This window comes from Oncorhynchus mykiss, chromosome 29 (genome assembly GCF_057628025.1).
Source record: "Oncorhynchus mykiss isolate SJ-2025 chromosome 29, ASM5762802v1, whole genome shotgun sequence".
In the NCBI taxonomy this organism is placed as follows: Eukaryota; Metazoa; Chordata; class Actinopteri; order Salmoniformes; family Salmonidae; genus Oncorhynchus; species Oncorhynchus mykiss.
Window position 1 is genome coordinate 8,337,049 of NC_143050.1, and position 23,815 is coordinate 8,360,863.

General features: G+C 44.1%; 1 protein-coding gene across 2 annotated transcripts in view; it reads right to left on the minus strand.

The window, feature by feature from the left end:
- Nucleotides 1–23,815, minus strand: part of stard13a (StAR-related lipid transfer (START) domain containing 13a) — a 175,218-nt gene that overhangs the window by 80,125 nt on the left and 71,278 nt on the right. The window contains exon 1 of one of the 2 annotated variants that reach the window (XM_090226454.1): nucleotides 16,378–17,021. The exons of the other annotated variant lie outside the window; for it this stretch is intronic. Within the exon in view, the coding sequence (XP_090082580.1) occupies nucleotides 16,378–16,501 (124 nt within the window). The 5' untranslated portion in view covers nucleotides 16,502–17,021. Of the gene's footprint in view, nucleotides 1–16,377; nucleotides 17,022–23,815 lie in introns of those variants that run through there. 2 annotated transcript variants of the gene reach the window in all.

Below are 23,815 nucleotides of genomic sequence, written 5' to 3' on the forward strand. Positions count from 1 at the left end.
CCAGTAAATACCAGGGGGTGGAACCAGTAAATACCAGGGGGTGGAACCAGTAAATACCAGGGGGTGGAACCACATTTTTCTTCTCCAATCGTTAAGTTCTGAAGAGAACCATCCTTTTTGTTTTGTTCTATTCCACTGTTCAGAAATAGTTTGTCGTTATTTTTTTAAACCTCTGAAAACATATTGTTTTTACATTTAGCTCGACATTACATTACTGCGGGTAGAGCAGCTTGCGATGGAGGGAGCAAGCTATCGTTCACTGAATTGTTTACATGACGGAAAGACAAGTGTAGGGCGCGAGATGCAACTGAAATTTTGCGGGTGGGGAGAGACCGTATGTAGGAGGAGATTTGGTTTGAATGCGCTGAGCATCTTGTTGTCGTGACGTGCATTATCTGAATTAGGACCACATGATTATACCTACGGTGGAGCGGCTTCTACGGAGGACCTTTGAATGTCTTTGAACTTCATAGAGTTGGCTTAACGTTGGACTAGCTAACAAGCTTGTGTGTGAGTTATTAAACAGTTTTCTTGCTTTTAAAATAACCGTTCTGTTCCGGAACAGTGTGGATCACTTTCGTTCCCAATTCAGATTCTGTTCCTTGACAAATGTTGTTATTTTCCGGGTTTTTTTCATCTTCAGTTCTGTTCCCTGAAACGGTTCCAACCCCTGGTAAATACTACAGTATCCTACAATCAGTAAAACACAACCTTAATTACTATAGTATATACTACAGTTATTTTACTACAGTATTTGTAATATAGTTAACTGTAAATACTACAGTAAATACTACAGTACCATGCCCTGAACCTTAAACACTGTCCAGACACCATCTGGTAGAGCACCTTAGAGGCTGCTGCCCCATGTACATAGAGTCATTGAACATTATATATAACTACTATCTATACACACCATCCTATATAACTACTGTCTATACACACCATCCTATATAACTACTGTCTATACACACCATCCTATATAACTACTGTCTATACTGTCTATACACACCATCCTATATAACTACTGTCTATAAACACCATCCTATTATAACTACTGTCTATACACACCATCCTGTATAACTACTGTCTATACACACCATCCTATATAACTACTGTCTATACACACCATCCTATATAACTACTGTCTATACACACCATCCTATATAACTACTGTCTATACTGTCTATACACACTATCCTCTATAACTACTGTCTATACACACCATCCTATATAACTACTGTCTATACACACCATCCTCTATAACTACTGTCTATACACACCATCCTATATAACTACTGTCTATACACACCATCCTATATAACTACTGTCTATACACACCATCCTATATAACTACTGTCTATACACACCATCCTATATAACTACTGTCTATACTGTCTATACACACCATCCTGTATAACTACTGTCTATAAACACCATCCTGTATAACTACTGTCTATACACACCATCCTATATAACTACTGTCTATACACACCATCCTATTATAACTACTGTCTATACACACCATCCTATATAACTACTGTCTATACTGTCTATACACACCATCCTATATAACTACTGTCTATAAACACCATCCTATTATAACTACTGTCTATACACACCATCCTGTATAACTACTGTCTATACCCACCATCCTATATAACTACTGTCTATACACACCATCCTATATAACTACTGTCTATACCCACCATCCTATATAACTACTGTCTATACACACCATCCTATATAACTACTGTCTATACACACCATCCTATATAACTACTGTCTATACACACCATCCTATATAACTACTGTCTATACTGTCTATACACACCATCCTATATAACTACTGTCTATACACACCATCCTATATAACTACTGTCTATACACACCATCCTATATAACTACTGTCTATACACACCATCCTATATAACTACTGTCTATACTGTCTATACACACCATCCTATATAACTACTGTCTATACACACCATCCTATATAACTACTGTCTATACACACCATCCTATATAACTACTGTCTATACTGTCTATACACACCATCCTATATAACTACTGTCTATTTATTTATTTATTTTATTTTACCTTTATTTAACCAGGTAGGCAAGTTGAGAACAAGTTCTCATTTACAATTGCGACCTGGCCAAGATAAAGCAAAGCAGTTCGACAGATACAACAACACAGAGTTACACATGGAGTAAAACAAACATACAGTCAATAATAAAGTATAAACAAGTCTATATACAATGTGAGCAAATGAGGTGAGAAGGGAGGTAAAGGCAAAAAAGGCCTTGGTGGCAAGGTAAATACAATATAGCAAGTAAAACACTGGAATGGTAGTTTTGCAATGGAAGAATGTGCAAAGTAGAAATAAAAATAATGGGGTGCAAAGGAGCAAAATAAATAAATAAATTAAATACAGTTGGGAAAGAGGTAGTTGATAGGGCTAAATTATAGGTGGGCTATGTACAGGTGCAGTAATCTGTGAGCTGCTCTGACAGTTGGTGCTTAAAGCTAGTGAGGGAGATAAGTGTTTCCAGTTTCAGAGATTTTTGTAGTTCGTTCCAGTCATTGGCAGCAGAGAACTGGAAAGAGAGGCGGCTAAAGAAAGAATTGGTTTTGGGGGTGACTAGAGAGATATACCTGCTGGAGCGTGTGCTACAGGTGGGAGATGCTATGGTGACCAGCGAGCTGAGATAAGGGGGGACTTTACCTAGCAGGGTCTTGTAGATGACATGGAGCCAGTGGGTTTGGCGACGAGTATGAAGCGAGGGCCAGCCAACGAGAGCGTACAGGTCGCAATGGTGGGTAGTATATGGGGCTTTGGTGACAAAACGGATTCCACTGTGATAGACTGCATCCAATTTGTTGAGTAGGGTATTGGAGGCTATTTTGTAAATTACATCGCCAAAGTCGAGGATTGGTAGGATGGTCAGTTTTACAAGGGTATGTTTGGCAGCATGAGTGAAGGATGCTTTGTTGCGAAATAGGAAGCCAATTCTAGATTTAACTTTGGATTGGAGATGTTTGATATGGGTCTGGAAGGAGAGTTTACAGTCTAACCAGACACCTAAGTATTTGTAGTTGTCCACGTATTCTAAGTCAGAGCCGTCCAGAGTAGTGATGTTGGACAGGCGGGTAGGTGCAGGTAGCGATCGGTTGAAGAGCATGCATTTAGTTTTACTTGTATTTAAGAGCAATTGGAGGCCACGGAAGGAGAGTTGTATGGCATTGAAGCTTGCCTGGAGTGTCCAAAGAAGGGCCGGAAGTATACAGAATGGTGTCGTCTGCGTAGAGGTGGATCAGAGACTCACCAGCAGCAAGAGCGACCTCATTGATGTATACAGAGAAGAGAGTTGGTCCAATAATTGAACCCTGTGGCACCCCCATAGAGACTGCCAGAGGTCCGGACAACAGACCCTCCGATTTGACACACTGAACTCTATCAGAGAAGTAGTTGGTGAACCAGGCGAGGCAATCATTTGAGAAACCAAGGCTGTTGAGTCTGCCGATGAGGATGTGGTGATTGACAGAGTCGAAAGCCTTGGCCAGATCAATGAATACGGCTGCACAGTAATGTTTCTTATCGATGGCGGTTAAGATATCGTTTAGGACCTTGAGCGTGGCTGAGGTGCACCCATGACCAGCTCTGAAACCAGAATGCATAGCAGAGAAGGTATGGTGAGATTCAAAATGGTTGGTAATCTGTTTGTTGACTTGGCTTTCGAAGACCTTAGAAAGGCATGGTAGGATAGATATAGGTCTGTAGCAGTTTGGGTCAAGAGTGTCCCCCCCTTTGAAGAGGGGGATGACCGCAGCTGCTTTCCAATCTTTGGGAATCTCAGACGACACGAAAGAGAGGTTGAACAGGCTAGTAATAGGGGTGGCAACAATTTCGGCAGATCATTTTAGAAAGAAAGGGTCCAGATTGTCTAGCCCGGCTGATTTGTAGGGGTCCAGATTTTGCAGCTCTTTCAGAACATCAGCTGAATGGATTTGGGAGAAGGAGAAATGGGGAAGGCTTGGGCGAGTTGCTGTTGGGGGTGCAGTGCTGTTGACAGGGGTAGGAGTAGCCAGGTGGAAAGCATGGCCAGCAGTAGAAAAATGCTTATTGAAATTTTCAATTATGGTGGATTTATCAGTGGTGACAGTGTTTCCTATCTTCAGTGCAGTGGGCAGCTGGGAGGAGGTGTTCTTATTCTCCATGGACTTTACAGTGTCCCAGAACTTTTTTGAGTTAGTGTTGCAAGAAGCAAATTTCTGCTTGAAAAAGCTAGCCTTGGCTTTTCTAACTGCCTGTGTATAATGGTTTCTAGCTTCCCTGAACAGCTGCATATCACGGGGGTTGTTCGATGCTAATGCAGAACGCCATAGGATGTTTTTGTGTTGGTTAAGGGCAGTCAGGTCTGGGGAGAACCAAGGGCTATATCTGTTCCTGGTTCTAAATTTCTTGAATGGGGCATGTTTATTTAAGATGGTTAGGAAGGCATTTAAAAAAAATATCCAGGCATCCTCTACTGACGGGATGAGGTCAATATCCTTCCAGGATACCCCGGCCAGGTCGATTAGAAAGGCCTGCTCGCTGAAGTGTTTCAGGGAGCGTTTTACAGTGATGAGAGGAGGTCGTTTGACCGCTGACCCATTACGGATGCAGGCAATGAGGCAGTGATCGCTGAGATCTTGGTTGAAGACAGCAGAGGTGTATTTAGAGGGGAAGTTGGTTAGGATGATATCTATGAGGGTGCCCATGTTTAAGGCTTTGGGGAGGTACCTGGTAGGTTCATTGATAATTTGTGTGAGATTGAGGGCATCAAGTTTAGATTGTAGGATGGCTGGGGTGTTAAGCATGTTCCAGTTTAGGTCGCCTAGCAGCACGAGCTCTGAAGATAGATGGGGGGCAATCAGTTCACATATGGTGTCCAGAGCACAGCTGGGGGCAGAGGGTGGTCTATAGCAGGCGGCAACAGTGAGAGACTTGTTTTTAGAGAGGTGGATTTTTAAAAGTAGAAGTTCAAATTGTTTGGGTACAGACCTGGATAGTAGGACAGAACTCTGCAGGCTATCTTTGCAGTAGATTGCAACACCGCCCCCTTTGGCAGTTCTATCTTGTCTGAAAATGTTGTAGTTTGGAATTAAAATGTCTGAATTTTTGGTGGTCTTCCTAAGCCAGGATTCAGACACAGCTAGAACATCCGGGTTGGCAGAGTGTGCTAAAGCAGTGAATAGAACAAACTTAGGGAGGAGGCTTCTAATGTTAACATGCATGAAACCAAGGCTATTACGGTTACAGAAGTCGTCAAAAAAGAGCGCCTGGGGAATAGGAGTGGAGCTACGCACTGCAGGGCCTGGATTCACCTCTACATCGCCAGAGGAAGATAGGAGGAGTAGAATAAGGGTGCGACTAAAAGCAATAAGAATTGGTCGTCTAGAACGTCTGGAACAGAGAGTAAAAGGAGGTTTCTGGGGGCGATAAAATAGCATCAAGGTATAATGTACAGACAAATGTAAGGTAGGATGTGAATACAGTGGAGGTAAACCTAGGTATTGAGTGATGAAGAGAGAGATATTGTCTCTAGAAACATCATTGAAACCAGGAGATGTCATTGCATGTGTGGGTGGTGGAACTAATAGGTTGGATAAGGTATAGTGAGCAGGACTAGAGGCTCTACAGTGAAATAAGCCAATAAACACTAACCAGAACAGCAATGGACAAGACATATTGACATTAAGGAGAGGCATGCTTAGTCGAGTGATCAAAAGGGTCCAGTGAGTGGAGAGGTTGGTTGAGGGTCACGGCGATTTAGACAGCTAGCCGAGCCAACCGGTAGCAAGCTAGCATAGGATGGAGTCTGTTGTTAGCCACCTCTTGCGTTCGGTCAGTAGATTAGTGGGGTTCCGTGAGGTAGAGGGGATTAATCCAAATCACACAACAACAACAAAAATAAGAACAATAGATATAGTTATAGAGGCCCGAGAAGAAAACATAATAATAATAAAAATAAATAAATTGTCCGATTGTCTATTCAGATAGCAGCCGGTAAGACAGCTAACGGTTAGCGGGCCGCAGATGGGCGTTCAGGTAACGTCGCGACAGAGGAGCCAGCCGGATCTCCTTCAGGTAGATAACGTCGGCAGTCCAGTTGTGAAGGCCCGGTGGGGCTCCGCGTAGGCAGTGAAACGGGTCCGGATAGGTGACTGCAGCCCAGGAGTGAATGATGGAACTCAGGAGTGATTGACGGAGCTGGCTAGCACCGGAACAATCGATGTTTGCTCCGGAATCGACGAAAGCCGACTGTCACACTGATAGCAGCTAGCTAGCTGTGAGATCCGGGTATGAATGTCCAGAGAGCAGTTGAAATCCAGGGACATGGAGAGAAAAATTGGTCCGGTATGTTCCGTTCCGAGCCGCGCTGCGCCGTACAAAACTGGCGATAGATTTTCGAGCTAAAGGATAGCTGATGACCACAAACCGTGGTTAGCTGAATACTAACGATTTGCCAGTAAAGAAGCTAACTAGCTTCTGATTAGCTTCTGGATTAGCTTCTGGGCTAGCTCCTGGCTAGCTTCTGGCTAGTTTCTGGCTAGCTTCTTGGAGTTTCTGGCTAGCTTCTTGGAGGATTACAGATCTGAGGTAAATAATAATTTTTTATAAATATAAATTGGTGAGGCTGGTTGCAGGAGAGTGTTTAGAAGATGAGTTGATGGAAAATAAAAATAAAATGTATGTGAAAAAAGTTGTAAATATATATATATATATACAGGACATGACAAGACGAGGACAAAAGACGTCTGAACTGCTATGCGATCTTGGAGAGAGTGTATACTGTCTATACACACCATCCTATATAACTACTGTCTATACACACCATCCTATATAACTACTGTCTATACACACCATTATATATACTATATACACTATATATGCAAATAATTTGTGGATTCTATTATTTCAGCCACTCCTGTTGCTGACAGGCGTATAAAATTGAGCACACAGCCATGCAATCTTCATAGACAAACATTGGCAGTAGAATGGCCTTACTGAAAAGCTCCGTGACTTTCAACGTGGCACCATCATAGGCTGCAACCTTTCCAACAAGTCAGATTATCACATTTCTGCCCTGCTAGAGCTGCCCCGGTCAACTGTAAGTGCTGCTATTGTGAAAACGTCTAGGAGCAACAACGGCTCAGCCCGCGAAGTGGCAGGCCACAACGGGACCGCCGAGTGCTGAAGCAAGTAGCGCGTACAAATCGAGTTCCAAACTGCCTCTGTCCTCGGTTGCAACACTCACTACCGAGTTCAAAACTGCCTCTGTCCTCGGTTACAACACTCACTACCGAGTTCAAAACTGCCTCTGTCCTCGGTTGCAACACTCACTACCGAGTTCAAAACTAGCTCTGGAAGCAACTTCAGCACAAGAACTGTTCATCGGGAGCTTCATGAAATGGCTTTCCATGGCCGAATTAGCCGCACACCAGCTTAAAATCACCACGCGCAACGCCAAGAGTGGTGTAAAGATCGCCGTCATTGGACTCTGGAGCACTGTAAACGCGTTCTCTGGAGTGATGAATCACCATCTGGCAGTCTGACGGATGAATCTGGGTTCGGCGGATGCCAGGAGATTCTGAGTTTCCAACTTTGTGGCAACAGTTTTGGGGAAAGCCCTTTTCTGTTTCAGCATGACAATGCCCCCTGTGTACAAAGCGATGTCCATACAGAAGTGGTTTGTCGAGATCGGTGTGGAAGAACTTAACTGGCCTGCACAGAGCCCTGACCTCAACCCAACCAACACCTTTGGGATGAATTGGAACGCCGACTGTGAGCCAGGCCTAATCACCCAACATCAGTGCCCGATCTCACTAATGCTCTTGTGGCTGAATAGGAGCAAGTCCCCGCAGCAATGTTCCAACATCTAGTGGAAAGCCTTCCCAGAAGAGTGGAGGCTGTTATAACAGCAATGTTACAACATCTAGTGGAAAGCCTTCCCAGAAGAGTGGAGGCTGTTATTGCAGCAAAGGGAGGGACCAACTCCATATTAATGCCCATGATTTTGGAATGTTCGACGAGCAGGTGTCCACATACTTTTGTTCATGTATTGTATATCCACAGGGCCTTCAGAAAGTATTCACACCCCTTGACTTTTTTCCACATTTTGTTGTGTTACAGTGGGATTAAAACATGATTTAATGGTGATTTATCTTTTTCAAAAATCTACACAAAATACTCTGTAATGTGAAAGTGGAAGATTTGTTTTTACATTTGTTAAAGAATTTATGAAAAATAAAACACTAACATATCTTGAGTAAATAAGTATTCAAACCCCTGAATCATTACATGTTAGTCAATACATGTTAGAGTCAATACATGTTAGAGTCAATACATGTTAGAGTCAATACATGTTAGAGTCAATACATGTTAGAGTCAATACATGTTAGAGTCAATACATGTTAGAGTCCATGCATGTTAGTCAATACATGTTAGAGTCCATGCATGTTAGTCAATACATGTTAGAGTCAATACATGTTAGAGTCAATACATGTTAGTCAATACATGTTAGAGTCAATACATGTTAGAGTCCATGTATGTTAGTCAATACATGTTAGAGTCAATACATGTTAGAGTCAATACATGTTAGAGTCAATACATGTTAGAGTCCATGCATGTTAGTCAATACATGTTAGAGTCAATACATGTTAGAGTCAATACATGTTAGTCAATACATGTTAGAGTCAATACATGTTAGAGTCAATACATGTTAGAGTCAATACATGTTAGAGTCAATACATGTTAGTCAATACATGTTAGAGTCAATACATGTTAGAGTCAATACATGTTAGAGTCAATACATGTGAGTCAATACATGTTAGAGTCCATGCATGTTAGTCAATACATGTTAGAATCCCCTTTGGCAGCAATTACAGCTGTGAGTCTTTCTGGGTAAGTCTAAGAGCTTTGCACACCTGGATTGTGCAACATTTGCCCATTATTCTTCTTAAAATTCTTCAAGCTCTGTCAAATTGGTTGTTGATCATTGCTCGACAACCATTTTCAAGTCTTGTCATAGATTTTGTCGTGTCTTTGGCTATGCCGTATTAAGTGACATGACATGCTATTCTAGAAAATAATTTCTCTATAATTAATATTACCTGATTAAGCTAATCAGGTAAATGTAATTAACTAGAAAGTCGGGGCACCACGAAATAATGATTATAGAGCTGTTATCTTCCGAATAAACTCTTAAAGATCTGGTAATCTTTTACATCAATAGCAGTCAATATTTAATCGTCACCTTGTTTAGTCTCATCTGAAAGTTGTAAATTCTTGTTTTGCTTCACGAACCCTGGCTAACAAGTTGAATCAGCAATACAAAATTTGGTTTAATTATTTATTTACTAAATACCTAAATAATCACACAGAATTACATATACACAGAATGGATCATACATTGATTACAAATCATGTCATCAAGAAAACGTCCCTGGTGGACGGAACAGCTACGACAGCTGGTTACACAAAGAGAGGGGGTTGGGTTTGAGTGAAAGAGCAGGAAGACTGAGGAACAAAAATATTTTGTGGCCTTACTGAAGAGCTCAGTAACTATCAACGTGACACCATCATAGGATGGTGTGTCTCTATCGGGCGGTAGGCAGCTACTGTATCGTAAATACAGAATCTTAAGCATTCTAAATAACCGCCCATTTGGAAAAGGAAAATGCAATACATTTTTACTCTGAGCTGTGCTTTGATTGGTTGGTCGTAGATGGAAGGCCGGGTTGTCCTTTGAAGAATGTCTGGTGGTAGAACGGATACTTGGTAGTACCGTCGTCGTGTAGTAGGACAGATACTCTGTCCGTCCTCTCCTAGCCCACGTATACAGCTGCTGTTGCTAACGCAACGGCTAGGAGGTATCACTTCTTTAGTGAATAAGAGTTCAGAGTTCATACCAAGTTGCCATGCTATGTGCTCATGCTATATTCTGGCTGGTATAGTCGAAATTCATCCTTCCGGCGTGTAGGTCGTCACCTTAACGTTGAGATTCGATGCTAATTTCGTTCGGTTCTTGTCGTTCAACCAGAGCTCACGCTGAGGTTGGCTTAGTTCTGTAGGTGATCTTTGACCTTTCAATGTGGGTCCGCAAGTCTGCACGTCCTTGGAACAGGAAGTTGAATTTTCGTCAACGGGTTTAAAAAGTGGTGAAAGAAAGGCGTGTTTCATAGTTTATAACCCATGTCTGTTCACTTGGACCTCTGAGTGAGCAGAGTTTCCCTATGACAAACCGTTCTCTGATTTAAGAAGCTACAATTATATTTAATATTTTCACAAATAGTTTCATATTTAAACAATTAAATTGCACAACAATTCCATGTGAATCTGATTACTAGAATGTGTAGATTGTCCAAGTTACAGTTTATGTTGTCCTATCATCAGTAATCATGTCTCAGATACCAACTGATCTGACATCATATTCATTAAGTACCAACGCATATTTTCAACTGGTTGGATTACCGAAATATGGTTCTCTATGTTAACAAAGGGCTTTTTCAAGAGTCAGAGAGAGAGAGAGAAATGGGAAGGGGGGGGTATTTATGGGGATCATAAACCTCACCCAACAGGCCAACGTCATGACAATTTGCAAGCAGATTTAAGTCAAAACTGTAACTCGGCCACGTGGGGACATTCACTGTCTTCTTGGTAGGTAACGCAAGTGTAAATTTGGCCTTGTGTTTTAGGTTATTGTCCTGCTGACAGGTGAATTCATCTCTCAGTGTCTGGTGGAAAGCAAACTGAACCAGGTTTTCTTCTAGGATTTTGCCTGTGGATAGCTCCATTACGTTTATTTTTATCCTACAAAACTCCCTTGTCCTTGCCAATGACAAGCATACCCATAACATGATGCAGCCACCACTATGCTTGAAAACATATTTTGGAATATTTGCATTGTGTACACGCTTCCTTCTTTTCACACTGTCAATTAGCTTAGTATTGTGGAGTAACAACAATGTTGTTGATCCATCCTCAGTTTTCTTCTATCACAGCCATTAAACTCTGTAACTGTTTTAAAGTCACTCTTAGCCTCATGGTGAAATCCCTGAGCGGCTTCCTTCCATTCAATCACTGTACTGCTAATGTGACCCAGAGAGTGAGCAGGTCTCTGCACTACAATTACAAAGACATGTGTAGACACACATTGTGACAATATCGCCAAGTGTAAACACATCGTGACAGTATTACCAAGCTTAAACACATTGTGACAGTATTACCAAGCTTAAACACATCGTGACAGTATTACCAAGTGTAAACACATTGTGACAGTATTACCAAGTGTAAACACATCATGACAGTATTACCAAGTGTAAACACATTGTGACAGTATTACCAAGCGTAAACACATCGTGACAGTATTACCAAGCGTAAACACATCGTGACAGTATTACCAAGTGTAAACACATCGTGACAGTATTACCAAGTGTAAACACATCGTGACAGTATTACCAAGCGTAAACACATCGTGACAGTATTACCAAGTGTAAACACATCGTGACAGTATTACCAAGTGTAAACACATCGTGACAGTATTACCAAGCTTAAACACATTGTGACAGTATTACCAAGTGTAAACACATCGTGACAGTATTACCAAGTGTAAACACATCGTGACAGTATTACCAAGCTTAAACACATTGTGACAGTGTTACCAAGTGTAAACACATCGTGACAGTATTACCAAGTGTAAACACATCGTGACAGTATTACCAAGCGTAAACACATCGTGACAGTATTACCAAGCGTAAACACATCGTGACAGTATTACCAAGCGTAAACACATCGTGACAGTATTACCAAGCTTAAACACATCGTGACAGTATTACCAAGCGTAAACACATCGTGACAGTATTACCAAGCGTAAACACATCGTGACAGTATTACCAAGCGTAAACACATCGTGACAGTATTACCAAGTGTAAACACATCGTGACAGTATTACCAAGCTTAAACACATCGTGACAGTATTACCAAGCGTAAACACATCGTGACAGTATTACCAAGTGTAAACACATCGTGACAGTATTGCCAAGTGTAAACACATCGTGACAGTATTACCAAGCGTAAACACATCGTGACAGTATTACCAAGCGTAAACACATCGTGACAGTATTACCAAGCGTAAACACATCGTGACAGTATTACCAAGTGTAAACACATCGTGACAGTATTGCCATGACAAAAAGCATAGTAGCCTAATGCTGTTGAAGATAGATGATGAGGATGATGATGATGATGATGATGAAGATGACCATGTGATAACTGAATCCTCTGGTTCATAACATCACCTCAGTGACCCCCGTATGATCTACAGTCCCTGACTTTAGACAGAACACGAAACACTGAGGTTCTTCTTCTAAAGGTTCTACACATGGAAGCCAGACATTCTATTCTGTTAACTCAGACAACAGGCAACTTCTGTCCAGAGGTGGGATGTCGTTGGCATCACAGTCCTCTCCTCCTTCATCTGATGATGTCAGACAGACACAGACAGACAGACAGACAGACAGACAGACTAAAGTCATATAATCCCAAACACACACAAAGAGGAGAAATCCACTCCCATCCTCCCCCTACTCGAAAATCCTCTAGATTCCAACCCAATCCAGTCGATATAATCTACTACAGTTTACACACACTGGCCACCAGGCCACCACAACACTATCGAGACACTACTACACATTCCTTAATTTATTTATTAATTCATTCATTAACCTATTTAGTGATATAATCTACTAAAGTTTACACACACTGGCCACCAGGCCACCACAACACTATCGAGACACTACTACACATTCACACATTCATTTATTATGCATTCATTAATTAATTCAATAATTAATTCACTCATTTGTTCATTCATCAACCTATATAATCTACCCCACAACGGCAAACAGTAATTTTCAGACCTCAATTACCTAGTTAACTTCTCTCAGTTACCTTGTCTGAGTTACCTTGTCTGAGTTACCTTGCCTCAGTTGCCTTGCCTCAGTTGCCTTGCCTCAGTTGCTTTGCCTAAGTTACCTTCCCTCAGTTACCTTCCCTCAGTTACCTTGCCTCAGTTACCTTCCCTCAGTTACCTTGCCTCAGTTACCTTCCCTCAGTTACCTTGCCTCAGTTACCTTCCCTCAGTTACCTTGCCTCAGTTACCTTGCCTGAGTTACCTTCCCTCAGTTACCTTGCCTGAGTTACCTTCCCTCAGTTACCTTGCCTCGGTTACCTTGCCTCAGTTACCTTGCCTCAGTTGCCTTGCCTCAGTTGCCTTGCCTCAGTTACCTTGCCTCAGTTACCTTGCCTCAGTTACCTTGCCTGAGTTACCTTCCCTCAGTTACCTTGCCTCGGTTACCTTGCCTCAGTTACCTTGTCCGAGTTACCTTGCCTCGGTTACCTTGCCTCGGTTACCTTGTCCGAGTTACCTTGCCTCAGTTACCTTGTCTGAGTTACCTTGCCTCAGTTACCTTGCCTGAGTTACCTTGCCTCAGTTACCTTGCCTGAGTTACCTTGCCTCAGTTACCTTGCCTGAGTTACCTTCCCTCAGTTACCTTGCCTCAGTTACCTTGCCTGAGTTACCTTGCCTCAGTTACCTTGCCTGAGTTACCTTGCCTCAGTTACCTTGCCTCAGTTACCTTGCCTGAGTTACCTTCCCTCAGTTACCTTGCCTCAGTTACCTTGCCTGAGTTACCTTCCCTCAGTTACCTTGCCTGAGTTACCTTCCCTCAGTTACCTTGCCTCAGTTACCTTGCCCGAGTTAGCTTACCCGGGTTAGCTTGAGCGAGTTAGCTTGCCTAAACTGGAAATAACTGTTTCCAGACCAACAGGAGAGGAGTGTCTGGTGTGTTGCAGACAGCTGAGCTGTGTAGTGAGCTAGCGTCTGGTCTGGGTAGTTCATATATTCACATAGACTAACACACCTACAATGTAAAACAATAACGGACAGGTTCCCTCATGTCAAAGTGGCTGGTTGGCTGTAAAAGCCCATTCTCAGAGTCTAGCTGAGTGTAAAGCCTTCCGCATTCCTCGGCTAGCCTAGCGCCTAGCTAACTCGGGCAAGGTGAACCCAACAAGTAACCTCGACGTTCGCTTGAAACTTTTGAAAAAAAAGCATGCAACAGCACTGTTTGTCCATTATGAGACGCCGTAGCCAGTATTCACTTCCTCAAAATAGTCCAAATGAATCTAAGATAACTCAAGAAATCTGTCATTAAAATGTACGTTTTTTTTCCGAAGAGATCTTAGTCACACAATTGTATATCTAACTAGGATGTTTGGTGCAGTATTTCTCAAGTTTGAAAAATGTGTGTGAAAACGAGTCGTATAATTGAATGACAACAAACACTTCATTGAAGAATCCTTACTGTTGACCAATCAAGCGACGAAGGGGTGTACACGTCGGTTTACGAATTTTGGCTTGCCGAGAGAGAGAGAGAGAGAGAGAGAGAGACAGAGACAGAGAGAGAGAGAGAGAGAGAGAGCGAGAGAGAGAGAGAGAGAGACAGAGACAGAGAGAGAGAGAGAGAGAGGGAGAGAGAGAGAGAGAGAGAGAGAGAGAGACAGAGAGAGAGAGAGAGAGAAAGAGAGAGAGAGAGAGAGAGAAAATGTGTGTGAACGAACAGCAGAAAAAAAGCATTGCTGAAGGCCACAACGAACAAAAATGTCACAAAATGTCATCATAATAGGAACTGTTTCTGATGGGAAGCATGATGGGGCCTTGAGGTAGCCCTACTCTGCTATATCTTTAGAGGAATGCTCGACTCTCACTCTCACTGAAAACTCACAACAACATCCCCTTCCTTCCTACTTCCTTCCCCCAAAGTCAATCAACCAATCAGCAGAGCACTCTAAGAACTGTTAAATATCATCAATCACTCATCACCAAAACCACTGCAGGAGCACAGCTAGAAAGAAAACAAATCAAATGTATTATTTTATTTTAAACTTTAAATTATTTTAAACTGTGTGTGGTTGTGTGTGGTTGTGGTATGTGTGTTTGGGTGTGTGTACGTGTTTGACCAGAAGTCCCCACTAGAATAGTAAACAAATACAATTCTGACCAACTGGGGACATTTTGTTAGTCGTCATGAGGTCAAATGCTGTTTCTAGGGGGTTTAGGGTTCAGGTTAGAATTAATGTTAGAATTAATGTTAGGGTTATAATTAATGTTAGGATTAGTGTTAGGGTTAGAATTAAGGTCAGGATTAGTGTTAGGGTTAGAATTAAGGTTAGAATTAGTGTTAGGGTTAGAATTAAGGTTAGAATTAGTGTTAGGGTTAGAATTAAGGTTAGAATTAGTGTTAGGGTTAGAATTAAGTTTAGAATTACATTAAGGGTTAGGGTTCAGGTTAGAATTAGTGTTAGGGTCAGGAGCTAGGGTTAGTTTTAGTTTTAAGGTTAAGGTTAAGGTTAGGATAAGATTACGGGTTAGAGTTAGGTTTAGGGAAAATAGGATTTTGAATGGGACTGAATTGTGTGTCCCAACAAGGTTAGCTGTACAAGACTGTGTGTGTGTGTGTGTGTGTGTGTGTGTGTGTGTGTGTGTGTGTGTGTGTGTGTGTGTGTGTGTGTGTGAGATTAGGGATGTGAATGGAGGAATGTTATGCGTTTAATTTGTTTAAGAGGCAGACATATCTGTAATTACATTACGCTGAGTAGGGCAGACAGCTGCAACACAAACACACCAGTCACACACACAAACACACCAGTCATACACACAAACACCCCAGTCACACACACAAACACCCCAGTCACACACACAAACACCCCAGCTTTGCGCAGTAACCATCCCACTCAGCGCATATAGCTACAGACCGAATGACGTCCCTTAAAAAAGTTGGTGCATTGGCGAATTTTGGAAACGACCTGAATATGAATAACCTGCAGCCTGTTGACATTTAAATATAATGTATAAATATGATCGATAATATTAGGCCTAACTCGACTACTAATATAGGCATGATCAGTCACTGGCACACGACTACAGTGAGACAGAAATAATAACCTACAGCGGACCCTATTTATCCACAGATTGTCATGACTACAGTTAACCATGACCTGAGAAATTACAAGCCCTTGTCCTCGAATACACACACACACACCGAGATGACCATAGTCATGAATCACAGCCGACCGTTTAGTACTTTATATACCGTTATTCGGCCTCAAGGTTAAATTAATGTAACGGTTTCTTAATTCTTCCAACCCAGGTTTAGGTTCACATAGGTTTCGCGGAGATGAACTCAATGTAGCCTAACGGTATCTTCCAGCCCTGTTGGGTTAAGGTTAGGTTAGGTTAAAATAGCAATGCGGAGAACCCCTTACTGACTGACCTGCCAAGCGCCTCTCCCGGACATTCCTCCACAGTAGATCCCAAGCCTTGGACGTGGAATCCCGCAGCTGCTCGCTGATCGACCGGCGCAGCTGGAGCTTAGCAGACTTACGTTTCGTCGTCATATTAAACAACGACACATAATAATAATAATAATAATAAGCGACCCGGTTTCCACACACATATAGGCTACAACGACACCGAAAACAGTTATTCCGTATTATTCCCGTGGTGAATGTCTAAACTGGTTGCGCACCGGCTGCCTGCGGCAAAAGTCGTCACCTGGTTCCCTGCTGGCTCGAGCGCTGCGTCACCTTGCTGCACCAAGAGAGAGAGAGAGAGAGAGAGAGAGCGCGCGCGATCTGAATACAGGGCAAAGCCGTATTAAAATAACAAATGTACTCTATTTTCGGTTCACGCTTTAGTATATAACCTAACTGTAATGTCCGTGGTTCTTCTATTCCTCGCTGTGAATGTATGAACGGCAGATGTTTCAGGTCATCCTGGATACATACAGGCTCTGTCTGTCTGTTCTGTGTCAATGCCAGATGTGAGGGGGTTTGAAGTTTCCTGCTGCTCTCATTGCAGAATGCATACTCTCTCCTTCTCTCTCACTCTCTCTCTCTATCTTTCTCTCTCCCCCCCTTTCTCTCTCTCTCCCCTCCTTTCTTTCTGCTCTCTCTTTCTCTCTCTCCCTCTAGCCCCCTCCTTCTCTCTCTTTCTCTCTCAGACAAGAGCCTCTGTCAGCGTCTGACTGGACGACACACACACACACACACACACACACACACACACACACACACACACACACACACAGTCCTCCTGAGGTTGGTCAATAATGGAAAATGCATTGCTTTTTAGACATATAAACTCAGCAAAAAAAGAAATGTCCCTTTTTCAGGACCCTGTCTTTCAAAGATAATTCCTAAAAATAACTTCACAGATCTTCATTGTAAAGGGTTGAAACACTGTTTCCCATGCTGCTTGTTCAATGAACCATAAACAATTAAAGAACGGTCATTAAGACACTAACAGCTTACAGACGGTAGGCAACTAAGGTCCCAGTTATGAAAACTTAGGACACTAAAGAGGCCTTTCTATCTGAAAAACACCAAAAGAAAGATGCCCAGGGTCCCTGCTCATCTGTGTGAACGTGTCTTAGGCATGCTGCAAGGAGGCATGAGGACTGCAGATGTGGCCAGGGCAATAAATTGCAATGTCTGTACTGTGAGAAGCCTAAGACAGCTCTACAGGGAGACAGGACAGACAACTGATCATCCTCGCAGTGGCAGAACACGTGTAACAACACCTGCACAGGATTGGTATATCCGAACATCACACCTGCGGGACAGATACAGGATGGCAACAAGAACTGCCTGAGTTACACCAGGAACACACAATCCCTCCATCAGTGCTCAGACTGTCCTCAATAGGCTGAGAGAGACTGGACTGAGGGCTTGTAGGCCCGTTGTAAGTCAGGTCCTCACTAGACATCACTGGCAACAACGTCACCTACGGGCACAAACCCACCGTCGCTGGACCAGACAGGACTGGCAAAAAGTGCTGTTCACTGACAAGTCGCGGTTTTGTCTCACCAGGGGTGATGGTCGGATTCGCGTTTATTGTCAAAGAAATGTGCGTTACACCGAGGCCTGTACTCTGGAGCAGGATTGATTTGGAGGTGGAACGTCCGTCATGGTCTGGGGCGGTGTGTCACAGCATCATTTTTGTTGTCATTGCAGGCAACCTCAACACTGTGCGTTACAGGGAAGACATCCTCCTCCCTCATCTGGTACCCTTTCTGCAGGCTCATCCTGACATGACCCTCCAGCATGACAATGCCACCAGCCATACTGCTCGTTCTGTGCGTGATTTCCTGCAAGACAGGTATATCAGTGTTCTGCCATGGCCAGCGAAGAGCCCGGATCTCAATCCCATTGAGCACGTCTGAGACCTGTTGGATCGGAGGGTGAGGGCTAGGGCCATTCCCCCCAGAAATGTCCAGGAACTTGCAGGTGCCTTGGTGGAAGACTGGGGTAACATCTCACAGGAAGAACTGGCACATCTGGTGCAGTCCATGAGGAGGTGATGCACTGCATTACTTAATGCAGCTGGTGGCCACACCAGATACTGACAGTTACTTTTGATTTTGACCCCCCCTTTTGTTCAGGGACACATTATTCCATTTCTGTTAGTCACACGTCTGTGGAACTTGTTCAGTTTATGTCTCAGTTGTTGAATCTTGTTACGTTCATACAAATATTTACACATGTTAAGTTTGCTGAAAATAAACGCAGTTGACAGTGAGAGGACGTTTCTTTTTTTTGCTGCGTTTATATATATATATATATATATATATATGTGGCTATATTACCGTTTGTCATATCACACAACTCTGACTATAAACAGCACGTGTGGCTGTGAGTGGAGACCAGAGGAAGAACATCATTTGTTCATTATTACACAATGTATTGCAACCAGGAGGGTCCACCTGTATACAGTTGAGAGATAACCTAATTAACCTAATTAACTCAAGAAAGTCATAATAAAACCTGAATATGATGATCCTGATTCTAGGAGGGTGTGTCATCTATACAGGAAGTCAGGTAAACAGGTGATGATCCTGATTCTAGGAGGGTGTGACGTCTATACAGGAAGTCAGGATAACAGGTGATGATCCTGATTCTATGAGGGTGTGTCGTCTATACAGGAAGTCAGGTTAACAGTGGATTATCCTGATTCTAGGAGGGTGTGTCGTCTATACAGGTAGTCAGGATAACATGTGATGATCCTGATTCTAGGAGGGTGTGATGTCTATACAGGAAGTCAGGATAACAGGTGATGATTCTAGGAGGGTGTGATGTCTATACAGGAAGTCAGGATAACAGGTGATGATTCTAGGAGGGTGTGATGTCTATACAGGAAGTCAGGTTAACAGGTGAGGCAGAGCTAAATTACAGGTAATGTCTGAACTCTAAGGGCTGGTTTTCCTGAAAATCACTTCCAATGGAGATTCTCCATTATGATTAAACAAGGCCATGGAAGTTTGAAACTCTCTCTGTCAGTGTGCCAGGAAACATCTCCTTTCAGACACATGAATCAGCTTTATCTGTCCTATATCCTCTCTGAAACTAAGTCATCCACCCAACCTACAGTATAGGATGCATGTGAATGGTATCCCTTAGTCTAACCCTGGCTGTGTGCTGCCAGGAATGTCTGAGAGAGGAGGAACAGGAGACTCTCTCTGTCTCTGTCTCTGTCTCTCTCTCTCTCTCTCTCTCTCTCTCTCTCTCTCTCTCTCTCTCTCTCATCAGACATCCTTTGTGTGTGCGTGAGCACGCGTGTGTGTGCTTGCTTGTGTGTGTGTGTGTGTATGGAAAGAGATACCAGGTAACAGAGCAGATGTCAGAGGTATAACATGTTTAGATATTAGTCCTATAGGGATATTATGAAGTGTGATCTGGAGAGAGACAGTTTGGTCTAAACTCCTAAAGCATATACTGTACACTACCTCAACACCGTCTCATCTACCTCAACACCGTCATATCTACCTCAACATCGTCACACTACCTCAACACCGTCACATCTACCTCAACACCGTCACATCTACCTCAACACCGTCACACTACCTCAACACCATCACACTACCTCAAAACCATCACATCTACCTCAACATCGTCACACTACCTCAACATCGTCACACTACCTCAACACCGTCACATCTACCTCAACACGTCATATATACCTCAACACCGTCACACTACCTCAACATCGTCACACTACCTCAACACCGTCACATCTACCTCAACACCGTCATATCTACCTCAACACCGTCACACTACCTCAACACCGTCATATCTACCTCAACACCGTCACATCTACCTCAACACCGTCATATCTACCTCAACACCGTCTCATCTACTTCAACACCGTCACACTACCTCAACACCGTCACATCTACCTCAACACATCACATCTACCTCAACACCATCACATCTACCTCAACACATCACATCTACCTCAACACCATCACATCTACCTCAAACACCGTCACATCTACCTCAACACCGTCACATCTACCTCAACACCGTCACATCTACCTCAACACCGTCACATCTACCTCAACACCGTCACACTACCTCAACACCGTCACACTACCTCAACACCGTCACATCTACCTCAACACCGTCACATCTACCTCAACACCATCACATCTACCTCAACACATCACATCTACCTCAACACCGTCACATATACCTCAACACCGTCACATCTACCTCAACACCGTCACACTACCTCAACACCATCATATCTACCTCAACACCATCACACTACCTCAACACCCTCACACTACCTCAACACCGTCACACTACCTCAACACCATCATATCTACCTCAACACCATCACACTACCTCAACACCATCACACTACCTCAACACCGTCACACTACCTCAACACCGTCACATCTACCTCAACACCAACACCATCACATCTACCTCAACACCGTCACACTACCTGCACACCGTCACACTACCTCAACATCACCACATCTACCTCAACACCGTCACACTACCTCAACACCGTCATATCTACCTCAACACTGTCTCATCTACCTCAACACCGTCACACTACCTCAACACCGTCACATCTACCTCAACACATCACATCTACCTCAACACCATCACATCTACCTCAACACATCACATCTACCTCAACACCATCACATCTACCTCAACACATCACATCTACCTCAACACCGTCACATCTACCTCAACACCGTCACATCTACCTCAACACCGTCACACTACCTCAACACCATCATATCTACCTCAACACCATCACACTACCTCAACACCATCACACTACCTCAACACCGTCACATCTACCTCAACACCGTCACATCTACCTCAACACCGTCACATCTACCTCAACACCGTCATACTACCTCAACACCGTCACATCTACGTCAACACCGTCACACTACCTCAACACCGTCACACTACCTCAACACCATCACACTACCTCAAAACCATCACATCTACCTCAACACCATCACATCTACCTCAACACATCACATCTACCTCAACACCGTCACATCTACCTCAACACCGTCACATCTACCTCAACACCGTCACACTACCTCAACACCATCATATCTACCTCAACACCATCACACTACCTCAACACCATCACACTACCTCAACACCGTCACACTACCTCAACACCGTCACATCTACCTCAACACCAACACCATCACATCTACCTCAACACCGTCACATCTACCTGAACACCGTCACACTACCTGAACACCATCACACTACCTCAACATCACCACATCTACCTCAACACCATCACATCTACCTCAACACCGTCACATCTACCTCAACACCATCACATCTACCTCAACACCGTCACACTACCTCAACACCGTCACATCTACCTCAACACATCTACCTCAACACCATCACATCAACCTCAACACCATCACCTCACCTCTACCTCACCACCATCCCCTCTACCTCAAAACCATCAAGAGAGGAGAGGAGAGAGAGGAGGGGTGATGAGAAGAGAGGAAAGGAGAGAGAGGAGGGGTGATGAGAGGAGGGGTGATGAGAGGAGGGGTGATGAGAGAGGAGGGGTGATGAGAAGAATGGAAAGGAGAGAGAGGAGGGGTGATGAGAAGAGAGGAAAGGAGAGAGAGGAGGGGTGACGAGAGAGGAGGGGTGATGAGAAGAGAGGAAAGGAGAGAGAGGAGGGGTGATGAGAAGAGAGGAAAAGAGAGAGAGGAGGGGTGATGAGAAGAGAGGAAAGGAGAGAGAGGAGGGGTGATGAGAGGAGGGGTGATGAGAGAGGAGGGGTGATTAGAAGAGAGGAAAAGAGAGAGAGGAGGGGTGATGAGAGGAGGGGTGATGAGAGAGGAGGGGTGATGAGAAGAAAGGAAAAGAGAGAGGGGAGGGGTGATGAGAGGAGAGGAAAGGAAAGAGAGGAGGGGTGATGAGAGGAGGGGTGGTGAGAGGAGGGGTTTTGAGAGGAGGGGTGATGAGAAGAGAGGAACGGAAAGAGAGGAGGGGTGATGAGAAGAGAGGAAAGAGAGGAGGGGTGATGAGAGGAGGGGTGATGAGAGGAGAGGAAAGGAAAGAGAGGAGGAGTGATGAGAGGAGGGGTGGTGAGAGGAGGGGTGATGAGAAGAGAGGAAAGGAAAGAGAGGGGTGATGAGAAGAGAGGAAAGAGAGGAGGGGTGATGAGAAGAGAGGAAAGGAGAGAGAGGAGGGGTGATGAGAGGAGGGGTGATGAGAGGAGGGGTGATGAGAGAGGAGGGGTGATGAGAAGAATGGAAAGGAGAGAGAGGAGGGGTGATGAGAAGAGAGGAAAGGAGAGAGAGGAGGGGTGACGAGAGGAGGGGTGACGAGAGAGGAGGGGTGATGAGAAGAGAGGAAAAGAGAGAGAGGAGGGGTGATGAGAAGAGAGGAAAGGAGAGAGAGGAGGGGTGATGAGAGGAGGGGTGACGCGAGAGGAGGGGTGATGAGAAGAGAGGAAAAGAGAGAGAGGAGGGGTGATGAGAAGAGAGGAAAGGAGAGAGAGGAGGGGTGATGAGAGGAGGGGTGACGCGAGAGGAGGGGTGATGAGAAGAGAGGAAAAGAGAGAGAGGAGGGGTGATGAGAGGAGGGGTGATGAGAGAGGAGGGGTGATGAGAGGAGGGGTGATGAGAGGAGGGGTGATGAGAGAGGAGGGGTGATGAGAAGAATGGAAAGGAGAGAGAGGAGGGGTGATGAGAAGAGAGGAAAGGAGAGAGAGGAGGGGTGACGAGAGAGGAGGGGTGATGAGAAGAGAGGAAAGGAGAGAGAGGAGGGGTGATGAGAAGAGAGGAAAAGAGAGAGAGGAGGGGTGATGAGAAGAGAGGAAAGGAGAGAGAGGAGGGGTGATGAGAGGAGGGGTGATGAGAGAGGAGGGGTGATTAGAAGAGAGGAAAAGAGAGAGAGGAGGGGTGATGAGAGGAGGGGTGATGAGAGAGGAGGGGTGATGAGAAGAAAGGAAAAGAGAGAGGGGAGGGGTGATGAGAGGAGAGGAAAGGAAAGAGAGGAGGGGTGATGAGAGGAGGGGTGATGAGAGGAGGGGTGGTGAGAGGAGGGGTTTTGAGAGGAGGGGTGATGAGAAGAGAGGAACGGGAAAGAGAGGAGGGGTGATGAGAAGAGAGGAAGAGAGGAGGGGTGATGAGAGGAGGGGTGATGAGAGGAGAGGAAAGGAAAGAGAGGAGGAGTGATGAGAGGAGGGGTGGTGAGAGGAGGGTGATGAGAAGAGAGGAAAGGAAAGAGAGGGGTGATGAGAAGAGAGGAAAGAGAGGAGGGGTGATGAGAAGAGAGGAAAGGGAGAGAGAGGAGGGGTGATGAGAGGAGGGGTGATGAGAGGAGGGGTGATGAGAGAGGAGGGGTGATGAGAAG